The sequence below is a fragment of the Chelmon rostratus genome, chromosome 12 (assembly GCF_017976325.1).
Source record: "Chelmon rostratus isolate fCheRos1 chromosome 12, fCheRos1.pri, whole genome shotgun sequence".
Lineage (NCBI taxonomy): Eukaryota > Metazoa > Chordata > Actinopteri > Chaetodontiformes > Chaetodontidae > Chelmon > Chelmon rostratus.
In genome coordinates this window covers 8,748,211-8,770,797 of record NC_055669.1, presented here as the reverse complement: position 1 = coordinate 8,770,797, position 22,587 = coordinate 8,748,211, and the positions used below count along the sequence as shown (strand labels likewise).

Sequence of the window (22,587 nt, the reverse complement as noted above, 5' to 3'; positions counted from 1 at the left end):
TTGTGTGCATGTTAATAATAACACATTACATCATTTTTTACATTTGCTACATCTGCTCAAATGTAATCCAGTGCGACCCTCTATCCTGACCAAATGTAGTCCAGTTTGACATTTGATGGATCAGGAGGGGCCTAATCGTTCACGTGGAATCCCCACTCAATTTCTGGCTCGTCGTCGAGGCGTATGACAAGGTAGGACACCAGCTGGAAGAGGTTCTGCCACAGGCCCAAGAAGAGGTACAAGTAGAAGTCGCTCACATCAATTTGGCAGTGTATTCCTGAGTAATTCATATCACACACACACTCGAAACTGTTCACGTAGTTGACGCAGAAGCCTCCGTTCATGCACGGGTCCGAGGCACATTCATCCACATCCTTCTCACACCTGGAAGGAAAAATAAGGACAGGAGAATGATAGAGCAAAAACAAAAAAAAGCACCGTGTTAATTTTTGGAAAGTTAGGGCTGGCTTTGGCACTGAACAGTCCCAAATAAACTGACAGAGCCAATGTGTGACACTAAGCTTTTATATCCCTTACAGGTGCACTGCGGCACCTGTGAGGACTATTCTAGCAGCTGTGAATGAAGAGATGTGGATTTATTCTATGCATGTCTCACAAAGTATTGGAATGTTGTGCAAAGTAAAATCCAAATAGAGAACTTGAACTGCAGTAATTTTTGGCCACTGGGGCGTTTATTTGCATATCTAGCAGGCACACAGCAACATTATCATTCATTTGGAGTTGCCTGATCAATGTAAGGCCAATATTCACTCTTTTTAACTCTATTTTTTGTCTCCACCAACTCTTGCAAAAATATCTTGTTCTTTAGCTGCTAAATGCTTCACTGTGTTCACCAGCTACTTGATAACTTCATCTGTTTGCAGTTTGGTGGTGGACAGGTAGTGTACAGTGGGCTTTCTAGAGCTTGCATTTTACAAAAAGCTCCCTGCTAAAAACAACACTGATGAGACTGAATCAGAACAGTCGAGTCAAAGGCTGTAAAGTCAAAACAAACAGCTGAAAGACACTAAAACTAAACTAAAACAGAGAAAAACTACAAAGTGATTATTTTTTTGTAGGTTTGTCAGTTCAAATAACAGCTTCATGAAGCCATTCGAGCTATTCACAAATCCATTTAATGGCAATTATGCTATATCAAAACATAAAATTATTTCAATGCATTTGGTTTAAAAAAAACCCCCTAAAAATGCAGATCGAGTGACCCTCATTAGGTGCTGCCACCGCCCACCCCAGGCTTGAGAGACCTTGGGGTCACAAACTACGGGTCCAACAGGATTAAATATCATTATGTCCTACCACTGTCCTGTGAAACCAGGCAGACAGTAACAGGTGTTGTTTGCTTCAGAGCAGTTCCCTCCATTAAAGCAGCTGTAGTTCCATCTTGTGCCAACGCATCTTGATACAGGCAACTGAGGAAGTCTAAACAGACAAAAGAACACAAGAAATGTCAATGCCTTCCTGTTCGGTACTGGTGGATTTAATCATTTTCAGCTTTTTGTGTGAAAGCACTTACGGATTGGTTTCAATGTACCAAGGGATTTCAGGAATCTTCTCACTGTGAAAGACCAGTTTGTAAATCAGTACAACTCAGAGCTTGCTGAGCTATTTTAGATGTATGCGGCTGTAAGTTTGGTGTCACAGAGATATTAAGAAACTGTGGAAGAACTCACTCGCAGTATTGGCCTGTCAGGTTCTGAGGGCAGAGGCACGTGTAGCTCTCGAAACCTTTGAGGCACGTGGCGCCGTTGCTGCAATTGCTGTTTTCACACATATCAACTTCAACCTCGCACTGTTCGCCGCCGTAGCCCAGCTCACACACACACTGGAATCCTCCCGGCAGGTTGGTGCAGTTTCCGTAGATGCAGGGGCTGGAGACGCAGGTGTCTGCTGACTCTTGACACAGTGGCCCTGTCCACTCGGAGGGACATGCACAGTGGTGTAAGTCAAACAGGTCTACACACACACCCTTGTTCTTACAAGGGTTGCGTGCACACACACTCGCTCCCCAACAGCCGTACTGTGGGGCAGCGTTGCTGTTTATCCTCTCAAACATCTCCTCCTGAGGTCTGGGGAGGTTCAGCTCTGTGTCGTGGTGGAAAGGGAGAGGAAGGCCTCCAATCTCCACCAGGCCCAGACAGCCAGACAGCTTCACTCCAGCGTCCAGGCTCAGTCCCCCCAGGAAGATGTCTGCTCCCTCCCTGAGAAAATCCAGGTCCCCCGCAGCTGTTTCGGACACGCTTAGCTTGTCCTTGCCTTCACCCACAGCCATGATCCACCTGGAGGTCGGCAGTGTCTGGTTCTCCATGCTGAGCTCCACAGAGTGCCACTCTCCATCACTGACTGGACCCTGGCTTTGAACTGTCACCTTATGGGAATCCTCGTTAGCGCCAGCTTGGAGCTCCATGACCAAATGAGAGTCCAGGAGGGAGACGATGAGGTAGTCTGAGTCCTTTTGTGCATGCAGTATGGTGGCAGCGGACTGTCTTGTGCGGAAGCTGAGGGAGACACTGCTGAGGTTGCGCTTAATCTTCCCATTGCTCCGGTAGTGCAAAATGTTGCTTTCGACCCGAAATGTCACGTTAGACAAACCTGGAGGAGAGAGATGGAAGAGACTTAATGAGATCTGCAAACAAAACAGTGGAGAAAGGGCTTCAAAAATGTCTCAGCGATAGCCCAAAGAGTAAAGGAAGAGAGGGGAAAAGAGGCAGTTGAAGTGATAAAACATGATGTGCTGAAAATGTGTGCAAATACAAGCACTCGATGACACGAAAAACACAGAAAAGCCTTGGACAGGCTGCTGCTCTGGATAAATGGCGCCCCTCCTTGTGAACATGTGACATCTCCAGGAAGACTTGTCATCATAAACCTCCACAGGCATGTGGCGGTAGACTTAATCTGACCGGGGATTACCACGTCTTAGATGAATCCTGTGTGGGATCCCTGCCTCAACTCTGTTCCCTCCTGTAATCAGCCACACTGTAATTAATCAGTGCCTGCACCAGTGATTGTCCTGAGGGGACCGCTCATTGCACACAGTCCCTTCAGTGGATACAAACCAAGATCAAAAATGGGCTAGTATAATAAAAGGCTTACACATGTACTACGACTACCTGTCAGTTACAGTAACAGCAATGTGGCGATATACTATGCTCCTGTTCCTTGGAGAGTCCCTGAGACGCTTTTTCCCACGCTCATGTATTTGTCAGGCCTTCATCCCAGGACACTCACACTCAAAGCCCTGAGAGCCGGGTTGACAGACCGCAGTGGCAGGACAGGGAGACAGCTCACACCATTTCACCTCCTCACAGCGCTGCCCCGCGGTGTTCGGGGGGCAGTTACAGATGAAATCGTCCCACATGGAGTAACACACTCCCCCGTTGAGACAGGGGTTGACCTAATGAAGAGAAAACAGCCCTAATCAATCAAGCCCGGCATCTTGTCAGTTCTACAATGTCCTAAGAAGTCAAAGCGTGCGACTAGCTCATTAAAGATGATAATATGAACGTGACAGTGTCGATATGACTCACAGCACAGGCATTGTCACTGCTGCATCCCTGTGCAACATTGACGAGTTGCTCCAGGCTGTAAGATTCCACCAGAGTTGCAATGGGATAGAACTGCAGCCGCTTGCTGTTAATCCTCAGATCCTGGACACATCCCTTAAAGTAGCCACCAAACGACGCAGAGGCCCTCGAGTCTGGCAGCCCCCCAACGAAGACCAGATCCCCAGGATGGGCCTGGATGGGCCTAATGTGCATAGAGCCCTGGCTCTGGGCTGACTGGAACAGGAAGGTTTCCATTGCTTCCAGCTTCACGGTCACCAGATGGAAATGGCCGTCACTGACCGCGCCCCGACCAAGAAGGGTCTCGAAGTTGTTGACCTGAACTTTGACCCTGCCCTCTTCCAGCCACAGGCGGAGGTACTGGCTGGTGCTGTTGGCCAGGATGAGGAGCAGGCCGCTGGACTGTCTGGTGCGAACGAACATGGATATAGTCACAGCATCACCTGGGTCATCGTCCAATGAGAAGACAGCATAACTCTCAAGGTCTTTGCTTCCAAATCTTGCAGTGATGTACTCTGCGTGGGTACAGAGAAGACAGAGTAAAACATGACGTGCCGAAAAAACAACGTCCTGACGGCATAGTAGGTCAGTTTGGGAAATAGCCCTTTGTGTTATTTCTTAGCTGGGAGTGGTAGCTTCCAGGCATCTCCACTTGTTGCCTGGCAACTGTTCTGAGCCAAGAACTCATCTGACACACAACCCCCTGTAAACTGGCAGACTGTCATTTTCACACTTTTTGTACAGATTAAACAAATGAGATGGAATATGGTAATAATTAAGTATTTAGTTTCCTAGCTTGCTACTGACTGTGGCTATTTAACAGACAGATATGATAGCAGGACTGTATTGATCTTCTCATCTATTCCTCCACTATAAAGTGAGTATTTTTTCCAAAAGGTCAAACAATTCAAGTGAATAAAACATTTGATTGCACTGTTATCAGTGTTACGGACCATAAGATATTAATAACTTAATAAAAGCTTGTTTTGACAGACAGGTGAGGTTATGGACTGCGTGCTCTCTGTTCCTTGAAAAGCAAGAAGCTGCTGAGGACACCAGCCAACCAAAATGCCTCTGCGTGGCGTGACTCCGTAAGACTCCATGGCTGTCCGAGTCAAGGCACAGGTGAGCTGCTGAAACCCACGTTTTCTTAATCCTTGGCCCAGGTGTTGCTGAATGTCTCCTAATTGCATAACTCTGCGCTATTTCTACCAGGACTGTAAGCTCCTTTCACGTCTGCTGACTGACTTCATCATCCTGCAGGGCGTCTCTCTTTATAGCTAACCACTGAGATTTCTGCAGCGACACGACTGAGGTTGAACTTGACTCGACCTGTGGGATTTAGTGGCGTTTAGCAGTGAGGTTGTAGATTGAAACCAGCTGATGTCCGCTCGCTCAACCCCTCTCCTACGGTTGCCGCAAAAAACATTAGCTCTCTAGAGCCAGTTTTTGGTTTGTCTGTTCTGGGATATTGTAGAAACATGGCGGACAAGAGGACAGAGCTCATTCTAAGGCAACAATTCTTATTTTCAGGTGATTAAACACTAATTAACACATAAGAATGAATATTATGTTCAATTTATGCCAATAGATCCCCCTAAATCCTTCACACTGGACCTTTAATGAAAGAAAAAAACACACATAACATTTAAAAGTCAGTCAAAACATTTCTAGATATGTTCGTACAGTAAAGGATTCTGTTTTATGTAAATCTAATCCTGTTAAAACAGATCACGCCAATGAGACCTACACTCTGAGAACAGTATGCCAGTCAAACACATCAAAAACCAGTTTCATGATGCTCGGGTTACTCTCCTGTCATAGTCCCACAAACTGAACGTGTTAGAGGGGCCAAATGTGGTGATGCCTCCTCAGAGCAAAAAAAAGAAAGTTAAGCTGCTATTTTGAGATGTAACTTAAGGGTGCTTAAGTGGTTGTGGTTAATGGAGGCTCAGCCTTTTTTGAAGGAAAGATGCAAAAAGGAAGAAAAGATTCAGAGAATTTCATTTCAATAAATTTGAAATGACATACAGTGGTGTTTACAGTGTGTGTGTGTGTACATCTCACCCTCTGCACAGTTGCTCCCCTCGTGTGGCCTGTGGCACTCACACATGTAGCTCCTCCAGCCCTGGCTCACGCAGCGCCCTCGGTTCTGGCACGGGCTTTCATCGCACTTGTCTTTGTCGCTGCACCCCGCTGTGATGTTTGCCCGGGCGTCTGAATCTTCTGGCACTGCAACAGGCAACACCAGATGTGAGTCCACAAACACATCCCTGAAGCAGCCCAGAAAAGCTGGCGGGTGGTCCGCGTCATCCGCTGCTCTGCCCAAACCCCAGTCGCCCCCGACCGCTCCAATGAAGAGGCTTTGACGGACTGTTCCCGGCTTGGGCAGAGCAGAGGCTTGCTCGAGCAGCTGGACTTCAGCGCTGGAGTCTCTGGTGCAGCTTCCTTCGGCGCAGAGCAGCCTGATGAGACTGACCACACCGCCCAGCGACGCTTCCACTGTGTGCCACCTATTGTTGGACAAGTACTCTGGCAGCTCCTGGACCAGCGTGCTGGAGCCTTGACCCCTCAGGCTGCGGAGGCAGAGATGCCCATCCATCAGCTCAATGCTGAGGAGCAGGTCATCCACTCTGCGCTGCAAGAGGGTGCCCACCGGTCTTGCTGACCTGAAGCTGAATGTCACATTAAGAGGAGCCTCTGGGTCTAGAAGCTGAGTCTCTATGTACATGTAACCTCTGGACTCAAATGAGAAGACGGTGGGAGTCTGGCATTCAGGGCCTGTGAAGCCAGCAAGGCAGATGCATGTGTACGTGTGCTGATTATTGATAAGTAAGGGAGAGCATATTCCTCCATTCTCGCACTGGTGGTCATCGCAGCCTGAAAGTGCAGTTGTGCAGGTCTCTCCCCCGTACAGGCGCCCATTTTGGCTTTGTTGGGAGCAAAGGCATCTGAAACCTTCGCTGTGGCTCTCACACACGCCACCGTTTTGGCATGGCTGCTGTTCACATCCATTGATGTCCTCATCGGAGAAAGCACCTGCAGAGACAAATACAAACCAATATTACCTCTTAACACAATCAAAAATCAAACTATATGCACATTTTAAACCCATGTGTCTCAGCACAATTCACAAATGTGTGTGTGGGAGTAAAGTAACACACAAAATAAGGATGAGAAAGAACAACAGCAAAAAGAAAACTATACAAAAGCAGTAATAATTGCTTTATTTATGATTTAGAAAGAATCTATTTTTAAAGCAACTCTAAAAATGCATGTTGTGCATGCACTTTACACTTGTTAGACACCTCAGCCACACAATATTTCCAAATATTACTATGATCAGGCAAGATGACAATCAGAAAAACTTGCTAAATATTACCTTATTTAAACAACACATCTGTTGCTCTTCTGCCGAAAAGATATGATAAACATTTACAAATAATATTCACGGCCACAACATATATACTATATCCCAACATTACCTGCATAAAGCAACCATAACATCCACACATGCACGCTGAGTCTCAACATGGTCCTTAACAAGTCCTCCAGATCACTAGATTTTCCACAGTATCTTCATTTTAGGTCAAAGACAGGTGGGGAATACTTGTGTGTGCTGCTCCATGTTCAGCTCCACTCCTCCTCTGCATGTATGAAATGCTTGGCGCGCTGCAAGCCAGATAGGAGGGATTAAGCTAATGCACTTAAAATGTCTTACACATTAAACGTGTTGGAGAAGGGAGGGGTTCATCCAGGAAGCTAACGTGGGCAACTGCAAACATTTTCTTTAGACAGAACTGTGATGCGCTCTTATGTAAGTGACAGCCAAGGTCCACTGAAAACAATGAGATGTGAGGGCTTTGGAACAGACGGTGAGTCTTACCTGAGCCTGAAATTCAGTTTCTCTTTATCACAACTTTAGTCTCCTGTGGAGGGAAATACTCCCCCAATTTCACTGCACGTACAGACCCCGAAACGCGGACATAAACATGTAAAATGCACGTGTGCACATGCATGCACACATGTCCAGAGCATGTGCTCAGTTGAGTACTATTTGGCTGCAGCAGTTGTCTGGACCGAGGCCCAGCCTTTGACAGAAGTAACCTTAGGCCAGTGGTTCTAATCTGGGCAGTATCGCTCTCATTAAAACGATTGACGACGCCATCACAAGTCATTTCTCTGAAGAGCCCTAAGAACATTCAGTCTGCTCATTAGTAATACTAGTGGCTTTACTGTTTGTTGCTCAACTCAGGTTTTACAATGGCGCCTAAAGTATGTTATATAAAAATTAAAAACAACTTTCAAATATTTCATTCTGTTAGACTATCTGTTTATTTTGGAAATATATTCATGTATGCAAATATAACCAGTCTATTTGCACACATATTAAAATAAATAGAGATACTCTTATAAGTAACATTGAGTTATGTAAATGACCAGTGGTGTAAAGTCCCGCACTCAAAATCTTACTCAAGTAAAAGTAGGTAAGTACTATGAAAAAAATGTATGTAGTGTTTAAAAGTAAATGTAGCCAAAATTGACTCTGCCAGTGTATATTATACCACTGAATTATCCACAGGCCATCACTTTGATGATAACTCAAATCAGTCATAGAGTACCAGAAACAGTCCTTGTGCAATAACCCTGTAGCACTAAAACATCCACTCACCTAAAAATGAGAAATTATGCATTTCTTACAGTATAAATAAAATGTACACATGCATATACTGTACATAACCACCCATTTCATGTATATAAAGTAATTTAATATATAGTTCCTTTGCAGTATCTGTATTTCTTCATCACCTACAGAAAACTTATAGACACTGTATGCTGCTGATCATTTGTATATATATTCAAATATATTCAACTATTTTTAATTCTATGTTTAGTTTTACCTTTGTTCAGCTTTGTTGTCTTTTTTCTCAGCTGTATGCCTGTTTATGTCTTTTCAATAAATTAAGTAAATGATAGCAAACCTGTGTCAAATTCAGTGGAGTAATCGTATAAAGTAGCATACATTTAAAATACTTGATTAATGCACAAGTACCTCAGAACTGTAGAGTCCAATACTTTAATAAATGTATTTGGTCGCTTTCCACCACAGTTAAAGACAAAGTTAGTAAATTGGTTGGCAGCAGTTAATCAAAATATGCTATTATCTTTCAGACTACATTACCCATGATGCAGTACGGCGTGAACCCTCGCGTGAACCTAATGTCAGACACCAAATCTTCCTCATTGTATTCATGGTAGACTCTTCGTACGTTACATACAAAATTAACTAACGAAGGTATTAATGTTCGCATTTTTCTCACCATTTTCTTCATTTTTACGTGTGTTTGCGCCTCCAAACAAACGCTGCAGAGGACAAAAGCTGAAGCAGCCAATCAGCGAGCGGTTTGTTACGGTGTCCGACATTTGTGGTAGGATAGGAAGGTGGGGCGTTAGAGAGACTCAGGAAATAATTTGTTATCCGTTTATTTTCCACATAACTCGTATCAGCAGCAACGTACAGTGCTCTGTAAACGCGGCCCGTGTCTGTAAGGTAAGATTTATTTTTAAAAGACGTCCCTATATAAGCGTTAATGCCCGGGGTAGCAGTAAGGGTCGTTTGTCAACACTCTCCTCGGAGGGGGGCCCGCCTGTCAGACTGATAACATAACGTTAGGGGTCCTTGAGGTGGAGAGCGAATGTACCAATGCAGCCGTGTTGACCGTTAATAATTCAGGATAGCAGTACGGTGCTAGCTTAATTTCACATTTCCGTGAGGCCTGGGTTGTCATTTGAGCGCACTGTTCATAACAACTGGTTGTTCTCTCTGCTTTGCGTTAATAAATGGGTTAAATATACCTCAAACGTTAGCAAAAAGACGTTATTGTGCATCTTTTCATGCACACTTTGCGCATTTCTGATAACTTTCCACCACAATGCCCCCTTCAGGTCAGCTTCATGCTGTTAATACCATTGTTGTGTTGTTAAATCAGGTACATTTACATGCTAAGCAATTTGAATAGCCTCTTGAAAATCACAGTCCTATCAAGTCTTACTCAGACCCGTAGCTTGGCAGAGTTAGCACTCATGTGATCAATCTCATTACTGTTTCTATTCCTCTGGTTTTCAGGAGCTTTCATGGTAGCCCAACAGATGCACAAATGAAGAAAAAGCCCTGTAATCCTCTGCGTCCCAAACGCAGCAGGCAGGTCAGTGCCAGCAATGAATGTGCTACAGAGCCAGGCACTGCCCTGGGCTCCAACGCCCCACCAAACCCTGAAACCGCCTCAGAATCAACCTCACAAATCAGGCACCTGGCTATGTCACAGCACAGTCACAACCTCCTCAAGTTTTTGAACGAGGACCGGATCCGACAGAGGTTCTGTGATGTGTCGGTGTCTGTGGGTGGGAAGGCCTACAGTGCCCACAAGGTGGTGTTGGCCCACGGGAGCAGCTACTTCCACGCTGAGCTGTCCAAGAACCCTGCTGCAACGCATGTGACTCTGGACCATGTTGAGGACTCAGTTTTCCAGCACCTGCTTGGCTTTTTGTACACCTCTGAGTGTGTTGTCACGGAGACGGACCTCCCAGCTCTAGCTGAAGCGGCCCGATTCCTGGACATGATGGATATACTAAAGCTCCTGTATGAAGAAGGGGACGGCAACCCAGTATGTGTGATCCAGGCGCAAGATGAGATAAGAGGGTCTCCTGAAGTGGAAATGGCCTCCAGTGACTCACCAGTAGGGGACACAGACGTCCAGAGCCCATCTGATGTTCAGTGCACCATGTGCAGTCGCCAGTTTAGCACTGAAAACTCCCTGCAGATCCACTTGGCTGAGAGCCACACTGATGTACAGCAAGAAACCTCAGCTGAGAAGGGGAAGACGGTAGGTCAGACGACTGCTACCACACGGAGATCAGCTCGCAGGAGGAGGGCACCCACCAAGTATCAGAGAGACAATGAGGAGTACGCTATCAACACTCCTGGGGAAAAACAAAGGACTGTATCACCAAGAGAGCAAGATGAAGAGAGAGGGGAAGAAGCAGGAAAGAAGGTGTTCATGGAAAACCAAGCACCAAAAAGTGATGTAAAGGAGACATGTAAACCGGCACAGGGGGGAGATGTAGTGGAGGAAGAGGAGGAGGAGGAAGAGGAGGGAGACGTGAGTGAGGACGTGGTTGCTCAGAGGAAAGTTGTTGAAGTTTGCGCAGCAGACAGGGGTGCAGGTCATCAGGGTTCAGGTGTAGAAGGGGTGGAGCAACAGGCTGTTCGAGAGACGGAGGTGCATGTACCAGCAGCAGGAAGCTCCACGCAGAGTCCAGTGTACCCTGAGGGTCTGGCTCCAGTCATCATACAGACCTCCAGCAAGAAGACCCTCAAGTGCCCCAAATGTGACAAGACCTTTGACCGTGCAGGTGGTAACCATGGAGATTATTATTGTTCTCATGAGTCTCATCATTAATGGTTTCTCTTGTAAAGCAGTATTTGTGGTGGTGGTAGTCAGCTTACCATACCAGACAGATGTTAAACACAAGAATCATCTTTATATCTGTTTTTATTTACTTTTACTAAAATGATTAACTCTATCTCACATGGTTGCTGCAACTAACCATTATTTTTTTTTATTGATTAATTTGTTGATAATTTTTTTTCAATTAACTGATTCATGGTTTGGTCTATAAAATGTCAAAGAATAGTGGAAAAAAAATAGCTTTCTTAATTGAACCAACACTCCAAAATCCAATGATAATCATTTTACAATGATGTGAAATAGGGAAAAAAAACAGCAAATTCTCACATCTGAGAAGCTGGAACAAGCAAATGTTTTAAATTTTTGCATGATAAACGACACTTAATTATAAGAATTGTTGTTTAGTTTTCTACCTGTTCTCCCTTTTCTGTGTTAGAGATAAGGTAAAAGCTAAGCATTTAAATGGCAAATTTGTCTTTGTTGCGTCACTTGTTGCCACTGCCGGAAGCTCTCTCTAAAAGCTGTGGTTGTGGTTGTGTTTGTGTTGGAAGGGTAGAGGCTCGCCTCTTGTTTTGTCCTATTCAGAAACACAGCAGGTCTCAACCTGATGGACACCCCGTGTAAAATTCAGTTGTCACAGGTGCAACAGGGCACTCTTTATTGACAGTAATTATATAAATGTCCAAAATGTGTTACTGTTGCAATATATTCACTGATCCTTCTTTCTTACATTTAATAGGGAAGTATGAGAGTCACACCAGAGTGCACACAGGAGAGAAACCGTTCCAGTGCGACATCTGTCTTCAGCGCTACTCCACGAAGTCTAACTTGACCGTACACAAGAAGAAACACGCCAGCGATGCTCCCTTCCAGAAGAAGGAGCACAAATGCCCCTTCTGTAGCAAACTCCATGCCAGCAAGAAAACCCTGGCCAAGCATGTGAGGAGGTGAGACACAGCAGCAGTCCAGTCTCTGCAGTGTTCTGGTTATCAAGTTTACCTCGATGTATACCATCTTTGTTTAGCATGCTTGCACTTGTTAATTAGTACTAAACATAAATTACAGCTGAAACTAATGAGAATGCAAGTTTTTAAGGTATTTGGCCATAAGAAAGAATTGGACAAATTAAAATTTGATGTTATGATAGCGCCACATCAAAAGTTAAGGAATCAGCAGAGTTATTACAATAATCCTGAGGGGAACATGGATGTGTTCCAAATTTCATGGCTATCTGTCCAGTAGTTGCTGGGATGTTTCATTCTTGACCCTAGTGATCGACTGGCTGAAATTGGCATCTCTAGAGTAATGCTGTTAGCATGGCTAAAAATCTGTGTATTATTGGCTGTAGTGTAGGTATAAAAATGATGGCAATGTGAATTAAAGGGAGGATTCTGATGAAATTTAGAAATATACTTTATGACTGTATTGTGATTTCTAAGATGATTTTCTAGAGCTAACATTCCACTACATTTCCATGATGGCTGTGGTTGCTACAGTCAAATTATATGATGATGTCATGTATCTTCACTGTCTTGCCAGATTTCATCCAGACCACATTCAAGAGTTTCTTACCAAGAGGAAGAGGAAGAGTGAAGGCTGGAAATGTGCTGTAAGAATAACTTTCGGTCATATAATGTTGATCATTTTTTACCTGATAATGCAAGCTGAGAACAAACCACAGATTTTTTTAAAATATGACCATGAATGTATGTGGACTGTTCAAATATGTACTCACATACAGATAAGATGATGAATGAATGCATTTTAGTATAGATAAGTGTGCACTGTGTTTAAAAGCAGTTTTTTTAGATTTTAACAGTCTGCAACCTTTGGATTTTCTGAACCAGATTTGTCTGAAGACCTTCACCCGCAGACCTCATCTGCAGGAGCACATGATCCTGCACACCCAAGACCGCCCTTTTAAATGCTCCTTCTGTGACGAATACTTCAAGTCCAGGTTTGCCAGGCTGAAGCACCAAGAAAAGTACCACTTAGGTGAGGAATATATAGTGAAAATTATAGCTGCTGTACAGCAGTGAGTCAGTGTCAGGGAGGAGGAAGACAAATGAGAAATGTAGGAGGGTCCATCAGAAGAGCTGACCAACCAAACCGAAATTAACATTGAACCTTGAAATCATGTATCTCTAATCCACACAGCACAATGCCTGAGTAGATATTAGCATGTTTGTTCTGCATCACCCAGGGCTCGAACCTGCAACCACAGACACCAAGGGTGGGCCATGATCCAGATAGAATTCAACATACTGTCAATAACACTGAGACACAATTCTGAAATTTACCTTGACATCAGCATTTTGTCACTTATTCTCAGGTTAAGAATAAACCTTTTCCCCTGCTTATGGCCAAGTTTTTAACAATTAACTATTAAAACAGACAATTTAGAAGATAAAATGCAGTGCAGTGTTTTTGCATCTGTCCATCCTGTATTGAAATGCAAAGCTGATATCTGGTAATGAAGTACAGTAGTCAGTAGTCTGTAGCAATCGATGCATTTGATGAATGATGAATGATGTATCCTTTCTCTCTTTCAGGTCCTTTTCCCTGTGAGATTTGTGGCCGACAGTTTAATGACACAGGCAACAGAAAGAGGCACATTGAGTGCACGCATGGAGGCAAAAGAAAGTGGACCTGCTTTGTTTGTGGGAAATCAGTAAGGGAAAGGTACATCTCTTCGTCCCTAAGCTTTCCTCACATTTTCCTCGTTACCGCAATTCTTATTTTGGCATGCTGAGCTGCAAAAACTCCTGTCCAACCCTGTGCTGCCTTATTGAGAGTGTTTTTGTTCTTATAGGACAACCTTGAGAGAGCACCTGAGGATCCACAGTGGGGAGAAACCTCACCTCTGTAGTATCTGTGGCCAAAGTTTCCGCCATGGCAGCTCCTACAGGTGAGATTTGAACAACATGTAACTTTCAAGCTCCCAGTTTTATTGGCTGTGTCATTTATGGAGATTCCTGTAAAAAGCAAACTGTTCCTTGGATAGGCTCCACCTCAGAGTTCACCATGACGACAAGCGCTATGAGTGTGACGAATGCGGGAAAACCTTCATACGCCACGATCACCTGACCAAACATCAGAAAATACACTCTGGTACAGTATAACACATGCAGCAGTGTGCATTGTCTCATGCGTGTAAATTTCATTGTGTTTCTTAATACAGTTGAAGTTTATTGGTACAGTGCAGGGGGAAATTAACCTTTAACTTACTTACTAAACCTTTCACTGTGTCTCCAGTCAGTGGTTACTATAATAGAGCCCGTGGTTGTTGCAGGTGAGAAAGCACACCAGTGTGAAGAATGTGGCAAGTGCTTCAGGCGACATGATCATCTGACGGTCCACTACAAAAGCATTCATTTGGGAGAGAAAGTGTGGCAGAAGTATGTTATCATACAAATCACAGTCCTACTTATTCTCTTTTTTTGGTAGTGATGTAAAAGTGGTAATATTTCCCTTAGCTGTCCCTTCAAAGTGTGTCAGATGTTCTTGGTTTCTGTCTCTGTTCATGAGGAACTTGTTCACAGGTATAAAACTGCTGTGCATCAGTGTGAAGTTTGCAAGAAAGAATTTAAAGGGAAGTCCAGTCTAGAAATGCACTTCAGGACCCACTCAGGTAAGGAAACAAGAGGTCCTTGAAAACAGGTATGAGAACAGAAAAGATGCTGTTGATTACTTTTAAGGCTCTGCATGACTGCACCCCCGTTACATTTCTGATCCCTTGCAGTTGGATGCCCACTCCAACTGCAAAACAAAAGACGATCAAGCCTTTGCTGATTTAGCCCCACCCTCTGTAGTCATCTTGCCCCAGCTAATCTTAATCAGTTATTATTTTTAAAAGCGAGGGTGCAGTAGAAATGGCTGTCTAACCATGGTTTTGTAATACTGACGCTGATGTTCTCTTGTGTTCATGTGACAGGCGAGAAACCCCACAGATGTCCTGAGTGCAACCAGACATTTCGGATCAAGAAGACCTTGACAAAGCACATGGTGATTCACTCAGACGCTCGGCCTTTTAACTGCCCCCACTGCAGCGCCACCTTTAAAAGAAAAGACAAGCTCAAGTACCATGTTGACCACGTGCACAGCACCCGGTTTACTGAGCAGCCCCTCGGCACCCTCAGTGAGGACAAAATAGTTTCAATTCCTTTCGAGGAACCGTCTAAGGTGTACCGCGCTGAACCTAAGTCAGCCCTCCAGAGCACCGCCCCTCCTACACATGTCTGCGTGCCCGTCACTTTAGTTCCTGTCCAGATGGCGGGAGGAGCGCAGGGCGACTTGAACGCTCACAGGGCCTCGTCTCTCACCTCCCAACCTCACAGCGTTGTGAGCATGCAGGCTCAAGGACAGCAGCAGAACCCTGGCTATCAGGCCGCCACGGACCTAGCGTTCTTAGAGAAGTACACCCTCAACCCTCAGCCCGCCAACATCGTCCACCCTGTGAGGCCCGATCAGATGCTGGATCCCCGTGAGCAGTCCTACCTGGGCACGCTGCTGGGACTGGATTCAGCTTCCTCTGTGCAGAACATCTCTAACTCTGATCACACACACTGACGCCCCTCTGCCAAAAAACTGGGCCTTTAAGGCTCAGTCTTACAAACTTCATCATCATTCATTAGAAGAACAGAGCATCAGTATTCAGTATCCACGACAACAGAGGGCAGTTATTGTCAGGAAAATACAAATTTAAAATGTTACTGAAACCAAGGCTGCCGGGTTTTTTTTCAGCGTATGAAATGAAATTTCTGTTTTCCACAAGCAAATGTTTGATGATTTTATTCAGTATGTGTTACCACCCCGATTCCAAAAAACGAAATGTTTAGAAACATAACGCCCATGCAGTAACATCCTTTATCCAATCATGTGTTCACAAAGTGGTGAACCTCGCTCCATCCTCGCTTGTGAACAGCTGAGCCTTTCCAGGATGCTCCTTTCACACCCAATCATGATACTATCACCTGTTACCAATCAGCCTGTTTACCTGTGGAATGATCCAAACAGGTGTTTTTAGAGCATCCCACAACTTTCTCAGTCTTTTGTTGCTCCTGAACCAACTAGTTTGAAACATGTTGCTGCTTAAAATTTAGAATAAGCAAATATTTACAAAAATCAGTGAAGTTGATGATGTAAAACATTAAATGTGTTGTCTTTGTACTGTTTTCATTTGAGTACGTGTCAGAAAGGATCAAATCATCATACAGCTTCTCAACATGTTTGGAATCAGGGTTGTACACAGTCTTGCTTTGTGTATTTTCTTTTTAACATTATTTCAGTTTTTTTTCATAACAAGTTTCTGCTGTGAATGTTAACATTTTTTTTTTACTCATTGTGGAAGTTTTTACTGCCACAGAATAAGTTGTATTTTAAAAACTGAACATGTTTTTTTTTCATCAGTTGAGTAGAAAATTCATTAATGAATTGATGCATATTAATTGACAATGTCAAGGAATTGATGAATCATTAAAGTATAATTTAACACAGTAAAAATAGTCATTTGCTGGTTATATTTTATGAAAAGCAGTCAATATCCAATACATTAATTACAATAAATTAGTTCAGCAAATAAATAAATATCCATAGGATAACTGATAATTAATAATTTTGGGTTTGATTCTGTGTGATGCAAAGTTAAAGGTCGCATGTGCGGGATTTCGAGGGATCTATTGGCAGAAACTGAATATAATATTCGGAAGTATGTTTTCATTCGTGTATAATCACCCGAAAATAAGAATTGTTGTGTTTTCATTACCTTAGAATGAACTTTATATCAACAGAGGCAATGCGTCATGTTGCATGTTTCTGCTGTAGCCCAGAACAGACAAATTAAAAGCTGTCTCCAGGGAGGGCCTTTCATGTTTTTCACAGCCACTGTAGGGGAGGGTGAGGTGAGGGGTATTCAGTTGGTTGCAGTCTGCAACCTCACCACTAGATGCCACTAAACCTCCACACTGAACCTTTAACATAAATGGAAGAAGTTTCTTTTTTACTTTACAAAGACTAAGCATTGCATGCATGGCAGTGTTGTGGTGTTGCTGATGGCTTCATGTGGCAGTTACAGACAGTCAAATTTCAAACATTGTCACATTCTGAAATGATCAGTAAAATCAGATTTGAAAACATTGTTTGGAGTTATTAGGCCTGTGACAGACCTGCAGCCTGTCCAGGATGTGCCCCACCTGAGAGAGCCTCATCATTGTGACCCTGAGAGTTATATTCAGGGGCCAGTATCCAAAAACACAAAACCTCTGCAGGCAATTGCAGAAAGACTAGAGCTGAGATTCCACTTGAAGACTTTATTCAGGCCAGTGCTTCAAATACACAACACTTTTATCTGTTTTTGCAGCTTTGAGCATACAGACAAACCACTTGCTCTTACATCATGCAGATATTCACTGAACAATATGAAAAGCCAGAAACGGTTTGTGGTGTGACAGCATAATTATAACTTAGTTGCCTCTCAGAAGATTCCAGGCCGCCATTTTTGTTCTGTCAGTGGTGAGCAAATCCAAAGGCAGCAGTGTCGTCCCCTTGGTGCCGCAGCCTTAGCAAGTTTTCTGGTCACAAGACAAAGGTTTTACAAACAAAAACAAGAGAGTAAAATAGTAAAGTAATAGAAACAGTGAATGTAAATAATAATTGACAAAACAGTAGAAGTGCCTCATGTAAGATGGGAGAAAAGATCAGTATGTGTGTTTCTGTAAAAGGTAGATTGAGGAGTATCTTACCGCCTTATGCTCCAACCAGTTACAACCTGAAAACAATCATACGGAGGCACAGCAGTGAATATGTGGAGCAGCTTGTTGACAGGGAGCTGAGATGTGTCTGATTCACTCAATGTCTGCAGGCTTTTCACTGTTTTCAATCAGTGTTCTTGTTTTGTTCACTGAATTAACTGTTCAGGAATATTACAGTACCACAAAAATCACTGCTGTTGTCGGTTAGCAGTAGCTTAGCGTAGCATGAAGACTGGAAACACAGGTCAACAGTTGGCCCGGCTCCGTCCGAAGGTAACAAAATTTGCCTGTCAGTGTCCCTAAATCTTGCTAATGAACACATTATATGTTGAGGAGTCTTGTCCTTTCTGTGAGACTGGCAAAACAATGTTGAAAAATCTGTGTTTAATTTAATGGCATATTAATATGTGAGTTTAAAGTGATACTTACATCTGGAAAGCCATATTCTTCTGTCAGTGCACCGGCCCACAGAGAAATGATCCATCCACCAGTGGGCCATTTTCACACACTCCAGTCTCACGGTCTCACCATCTTTTATATATTTAACCCCATCAGGTTTTAACTGAGGATATCTGTCAGTGTCCACAGAACAGAAAGCGGCTGCACGAGAGAAGCAACAAACACTGTGTTAACTTTTCCAGCCAATGTCTCCGACAGACTTTGACAGCTGGTTTGTTTTTACCTCTGCAGGTGGGGACATGTGACCACGTGCCATCGCTGTAACACATCACTGTCTCTGGACCCGTCCGTTTGTAAAAAATGCTGCACTGGTACCTCAAAAACAGGACACTAGCTTCCACAACCTCACCATTAGGAACTGTTGGAGGTCTTCCACAGTTGCTGACTGACACAAAAAAATAAAAAGACCTCAACAAAACAAATATTTCAATTAAAATTTCACCCCACATTTTCATTTTGGACCAAATCAATCCTCAAACCCCACAATAAGGTTCATGATGAGAGCTGTGCCTTATGATCAGCTTTGAAGACATAGATCATTTTTCATCTGCATTGTTTTTACCTGGTATATATGATGTAAAGGAAAAATGAATGTACTTATTTACTTGGAGTGATCTGAGGTTCGGTTTCTCTCTCACTCGTTCTGGAGCTGGTAGCAGGTCCTGTAAGACACAGTGGACACACTGGTTAGTGTCACACTGGGAGGTTGTTTTTATGCACATCTGAATATTTTTCCCATTATTGAACTGAAGTGAAAGTTGCATTAAGTCTTTGCAGGGTGGAGGGAAACATAGAAATTCAATACAATATAATACATGCAATACAATATAGAAATATTGATTATAGCAGCTTTAAGAATAACAGAACTCATCAGCATTACAACCTGCCTTCAGGAAATTACTTAATGTGTTTTCTCAAATAAGGTTTGCAGGGAAACACAGCTGCTGCCTGGACTATGTTCCCTGGCAATGTTCATAAAAGTATTTTTATCACTGCACACTGTCCACTTACGGCATGCTGGGCCTTCAGACCAGGTTCCAGACATGCAAAAGATGGATTTCCTGGTGTCTCCTCCCTCTATAGTATATCCGTCTTCACATTCATACTGCACCTCTGAATCTGGAGCAAACAGCTCCTGGTAATCCTGATGAATGATGACTGCATGGGGGATTTTAGGGGGCTCACCACATGCATGGGTACTTCCTGTAAACGAGACAATAAATCACGGGCAGGAACAGGAAAAGGAGTCTAGCTTGTTTCACAGCGCATCCGACAGACTTACTCTCGCAGAAGAGCACAGAGGACCACGTCCCATTTCTGCATGTGGCTGTTGCATTCCGGTCTTTGTATTCATATCCTTTGTCACATGTTATCCTTATTACGTTTCCCTCTTCATACCAACCATTTTGGTTTTCAGTGTATTTTGCATTGGGTATAGCTGGTGGAATGCAGGCGTTTTCAGCTGAGGGGGGAAAAAGAACAGGACAACATTTTCAGACTTTACAGAATGACCTTCATGAAAGTTAAATATTGATATTTTTACAAAGTAAGATCTACTTGTGACCCTAAAGACATTAATAAATCAGTTAATAAAGGAGCAAAGAGAAAAAAAATCATTATTTAACAAAATCCTGTTTTTGTTTTTTATTTCCCATGGCGACCCCCTTGGATTCATCTTGTTACCACTAGTAGGGTGTCAGGTTTGGAACTCACTGTTAAAAACTAGCATAATATCCATAAATGTCATTATAAAGCATTATAACTACAAACAATGGTCACAAAGTGTCTGGTGGCTCCTGAAGGACGTTTAAAACTCGAAGCATTTGTTACAGGTATAATTGGCATTTTTACCCTGAGTGAAAGTGTAGTGACTGGACTTGAATAATTCATACATTTGTAGATAATATAGTGATTCAATTCTGTGTGAGCATCTTATTTAGGTAACTTTTTTTACATTTAGAGCGTGGACCTATTGACCTCTTTTAAAAGACTTCAAATAAAATGAGCAACACCGTCATGCACAAACGTGAAACGCCATTTTTATGCTGCCTGTTTATTGAATTTCTGGACGACTCTGATGTCTTAATGTCTTTTCATTGACTCTGTCTCCCTGTGTTCAGTTTATCTTGTATGTACTGAGATAACTGATGGCATCACTCCATAGCAGCAGCAGACACACTAAGGCTTAACGCTTGAAGAATTCAAAGCACCTTCAGACAGTCCTGTAGCGATATCGCTCAAACACTTACCTATACACTGTGGTTCATGAGACCATTTGCCATTTTGACATGTGCTTGTTGCCCACCAAACCTCCGCTGCTGGTTTAAGTCCTTTTTCACAGGCGTAAGTGAGCTTGGTTTCATGAGCATAAGTTTCGTTTTCAGGGACAAAATATCCACCATTCAGTGTGGGAGCAGGACAAGGCAGAGCTGCACTTTGTCCTGAAATACACGATAAACAACAGTACACAGTAAACATATACGTAACAATAACAATGTCTCTAAGTAACAGAATTGAACGTTCTTACCGTGCAGCACTCCTGGAAACCAAACCAGGAGAACAAATCTGAGACATCTCGCCCACATTTTGTCAAGAATTAGATGAAGAGGACAAAGCAGAGTGAAGAGTCCAGCTCAAATCTGGACCAGTTAATAATTGTCAGGGCATTTCCCCAAAGGGCTACGGAGCTAAGGAACAGTAAACATCAGGCTGAATCGCTGCCATCAAGCTGCTGCTCGGAAGCCAACGCACAAAAACACAAACAGGCTTCATGTACTGCAGTCAGATCGGTCACATTGTGCCAAACCGTCTTGCTCAAATGCAGCTAATTACACATGAAAACAGAGAGCACAGATCAGTGTTATGAACATTTCTTAACTTTGTTCTTCATCATTTTTCCCCACTTTGGCACACACCAAACATCATGCAGGGGTCTTTGACCAGAGTTATAATCTATATTCTGTAAAACGCTGCTCTTGTTGTTTCACATTGGTTCATTTGTTCAAGAAATACCCCAAAGTGATTCATTTGATCCCTCACACAATGTTTTCAACCAAAAATCTATGAGGTTGTTTACAGTCCAGATTTCAAGCCGACTGTCCGGACTGCTGTGATCAGAGGTCAGCATCCCGAGACAAGCACAATCACAGCCACGCCAAAGGCCAGACTTTAGACGCGGAGGTGGAGTTCTGTAAAGACGCATTTAATGAGAGAGCAAAAACAGAAGTTCCATGGTCGCTCTTAGTTGTGGGATATTTGTGGTCATACTGTTTGTTTTTGTATTCTTGCTTAAACACTGATCGCCGTCTGCTGGATCCTCACGTGCTCTGCATCGTCTTATTCAGTCCTGCAGCTGCTGTAGCTCTGTGGGTTTCACTTCCTTTAATCTTTCATCTTATGTGTCTTTAAATCTAAGAGAGCTTTCCTCAAATTGAAGCAATCGTAAAATGCAGGATGCAATAAATGCAATTGAATTTTGGGGTTTAAGTTTAGGATTCAGTTAACATCTCATCGTTTAAGACAGATTGAGAAAATAAAATGATTAATTAGCAAATGTATCGATCTTTTTCTCATTTCTAGCCATGCGAGGGCTGTGGCAGCGTCAGACAGTCGCTCCGTCCACCGCTTTGGTCCAGACAACAACGAGCAGATAGATTGAACTGATTATTGGTGCAGACGTTCATGGTCACCAGAGGAACTCTCTGATACACACAGACTAAATATCTGCCGTGTTGGCGTCATTGCGATTAAAGCTACGTATGCAGCACAGCATCAGAATATAATAAACCAGAAAGAAGTGCACTGCAGGGATAAATCACACTGATCAGTTTAAAATACACTCCTGTCAATATTGAAAGAGCAGATGATCAAATGTCATTTCTCTTTAAAAGTATTAAAGTATTCTGATGGAAAGTAATGCTGAGAAGTTTCATTCAGAATGTTACTTCCATTAAAGTGAAGACGGGTGATGAAGATATGTGTAACCTTTATTCAACATTTCTGTTTTTGAGAGAGAGAGAGCAGATTAATATGGATCAATACATCTTATACATCAGTAATTCAATGATGTATATGTGTATTATTTTTACTGAATATCTCTACTGCATTATTCTACTACTAGAGCACCTCAGTATGTGTGTGTCTTTAAAAACTGGATCCAGGAGTAGCACTCAGCATCTTCAGTTGAAACCAGTTACAGCCTGAAAACAGTCAGACAGAGGACGAGCAGTGGACGTGTGTTATGTCTCGTTGTGTCTGTTAAGCTGTTTGTTTCACTAGCGTCTAGTCTGGTCTTGCACTTCCTGTTTTATTGTGAAACCCTGACTC

At 43.1% G+C, this 22,587-nt stretch overlaps 3 protein-coding genes across 3 annotated transcripts; 1 reads left to right on the top strand and 2 right to left on the bottom strand.

The window, feature by feature from the left end:
- Positions 1–131: 131 nt before the first annotated feature.
- On the bottom strand, positions 132–8,917 carry LOC121614849 (protein crumbs homolog 1-like). The gene is made up of 9 exons (XM_041948938.1): positions 8,906–8,917; positions 6,500–6,623; positions 5,652–6,365; positions 3,549–4,099; positions 3,250–3,415; positions 1,692–2,610; positions 1,535–1,576; positions 1,318–1,440; positions 132–384 (listed from the first exon to the last, which is right to left on the bottom strand). The coding sequence occupies exons 1-9, from the start codon at positions 8,915–8,917 to the stop codon at positions 132–134; spliced, it is 2,904 nt and encodes a 967-aa protein (XP_041804872.1).
- Positions 8,918–9,022: 105 nt separating this feature from the next.
- zbtb41 (zinc finger and BTB domain containing 41) lies at positions 9,023–16,024 on the top strand. Its single transcript, XM_041949380.1, has 11 exons — positions 9,023–9,135; positions 9,712–10,997; positions 11,793–12,000; positions 12,593–12,662; positions 12,901–13,048; positions 13,606–13,735; positions 13,866–13,961; positions 14,058–14,164; positions 14,346–14,451; positions 14,596–14,684; positions 14,988–16,024. Exons 2-11 carry the CDS (start codon positions 9,743–9,745, stop codon positions 15,620–15,622), a joined length of 2,844 nt encoding a protein of 947 aa, XP_041805314.1. The 5' UTR covers positions 9,023–9,135; positions 9,712–9,742; the 3' UTR covers positions 15,623–16,024.
- Positions 16,025–17,568: 1,544 nt separating this feature from the next.
- On the bottom strand, positions 17,569–20,887 carry LOC121615577 (complement factor H-related protein 1-like). Its single transcript, XM_041949958.1, has 9 exons — positions 20,789–20,887; positions 20,511–20,702; positions 19,544–19,723; positions 19,273–19,464; positions 18,867–18,923; positions 18,485–18,646; positions 18,232–18,402; positions 17,794–17,819; positions 17,569–17,622 (listed from the first exon to the last, which is right to left on the bottom strand). The coding sequence occupies exons 1-9, from the start codon at positions 20,844–20,846 to the stop codon at positions 17,611–17,613; spliced, it is 1,050 nt and encodes a 349-aa protein (XP_041805892.1). The 5' UTR covers positions 20,847–20,887; the 3' UTR covers positions 17,569–17,610.
- Positions 20,888–22,587: the final 1,700 nt, after the last annotated feature.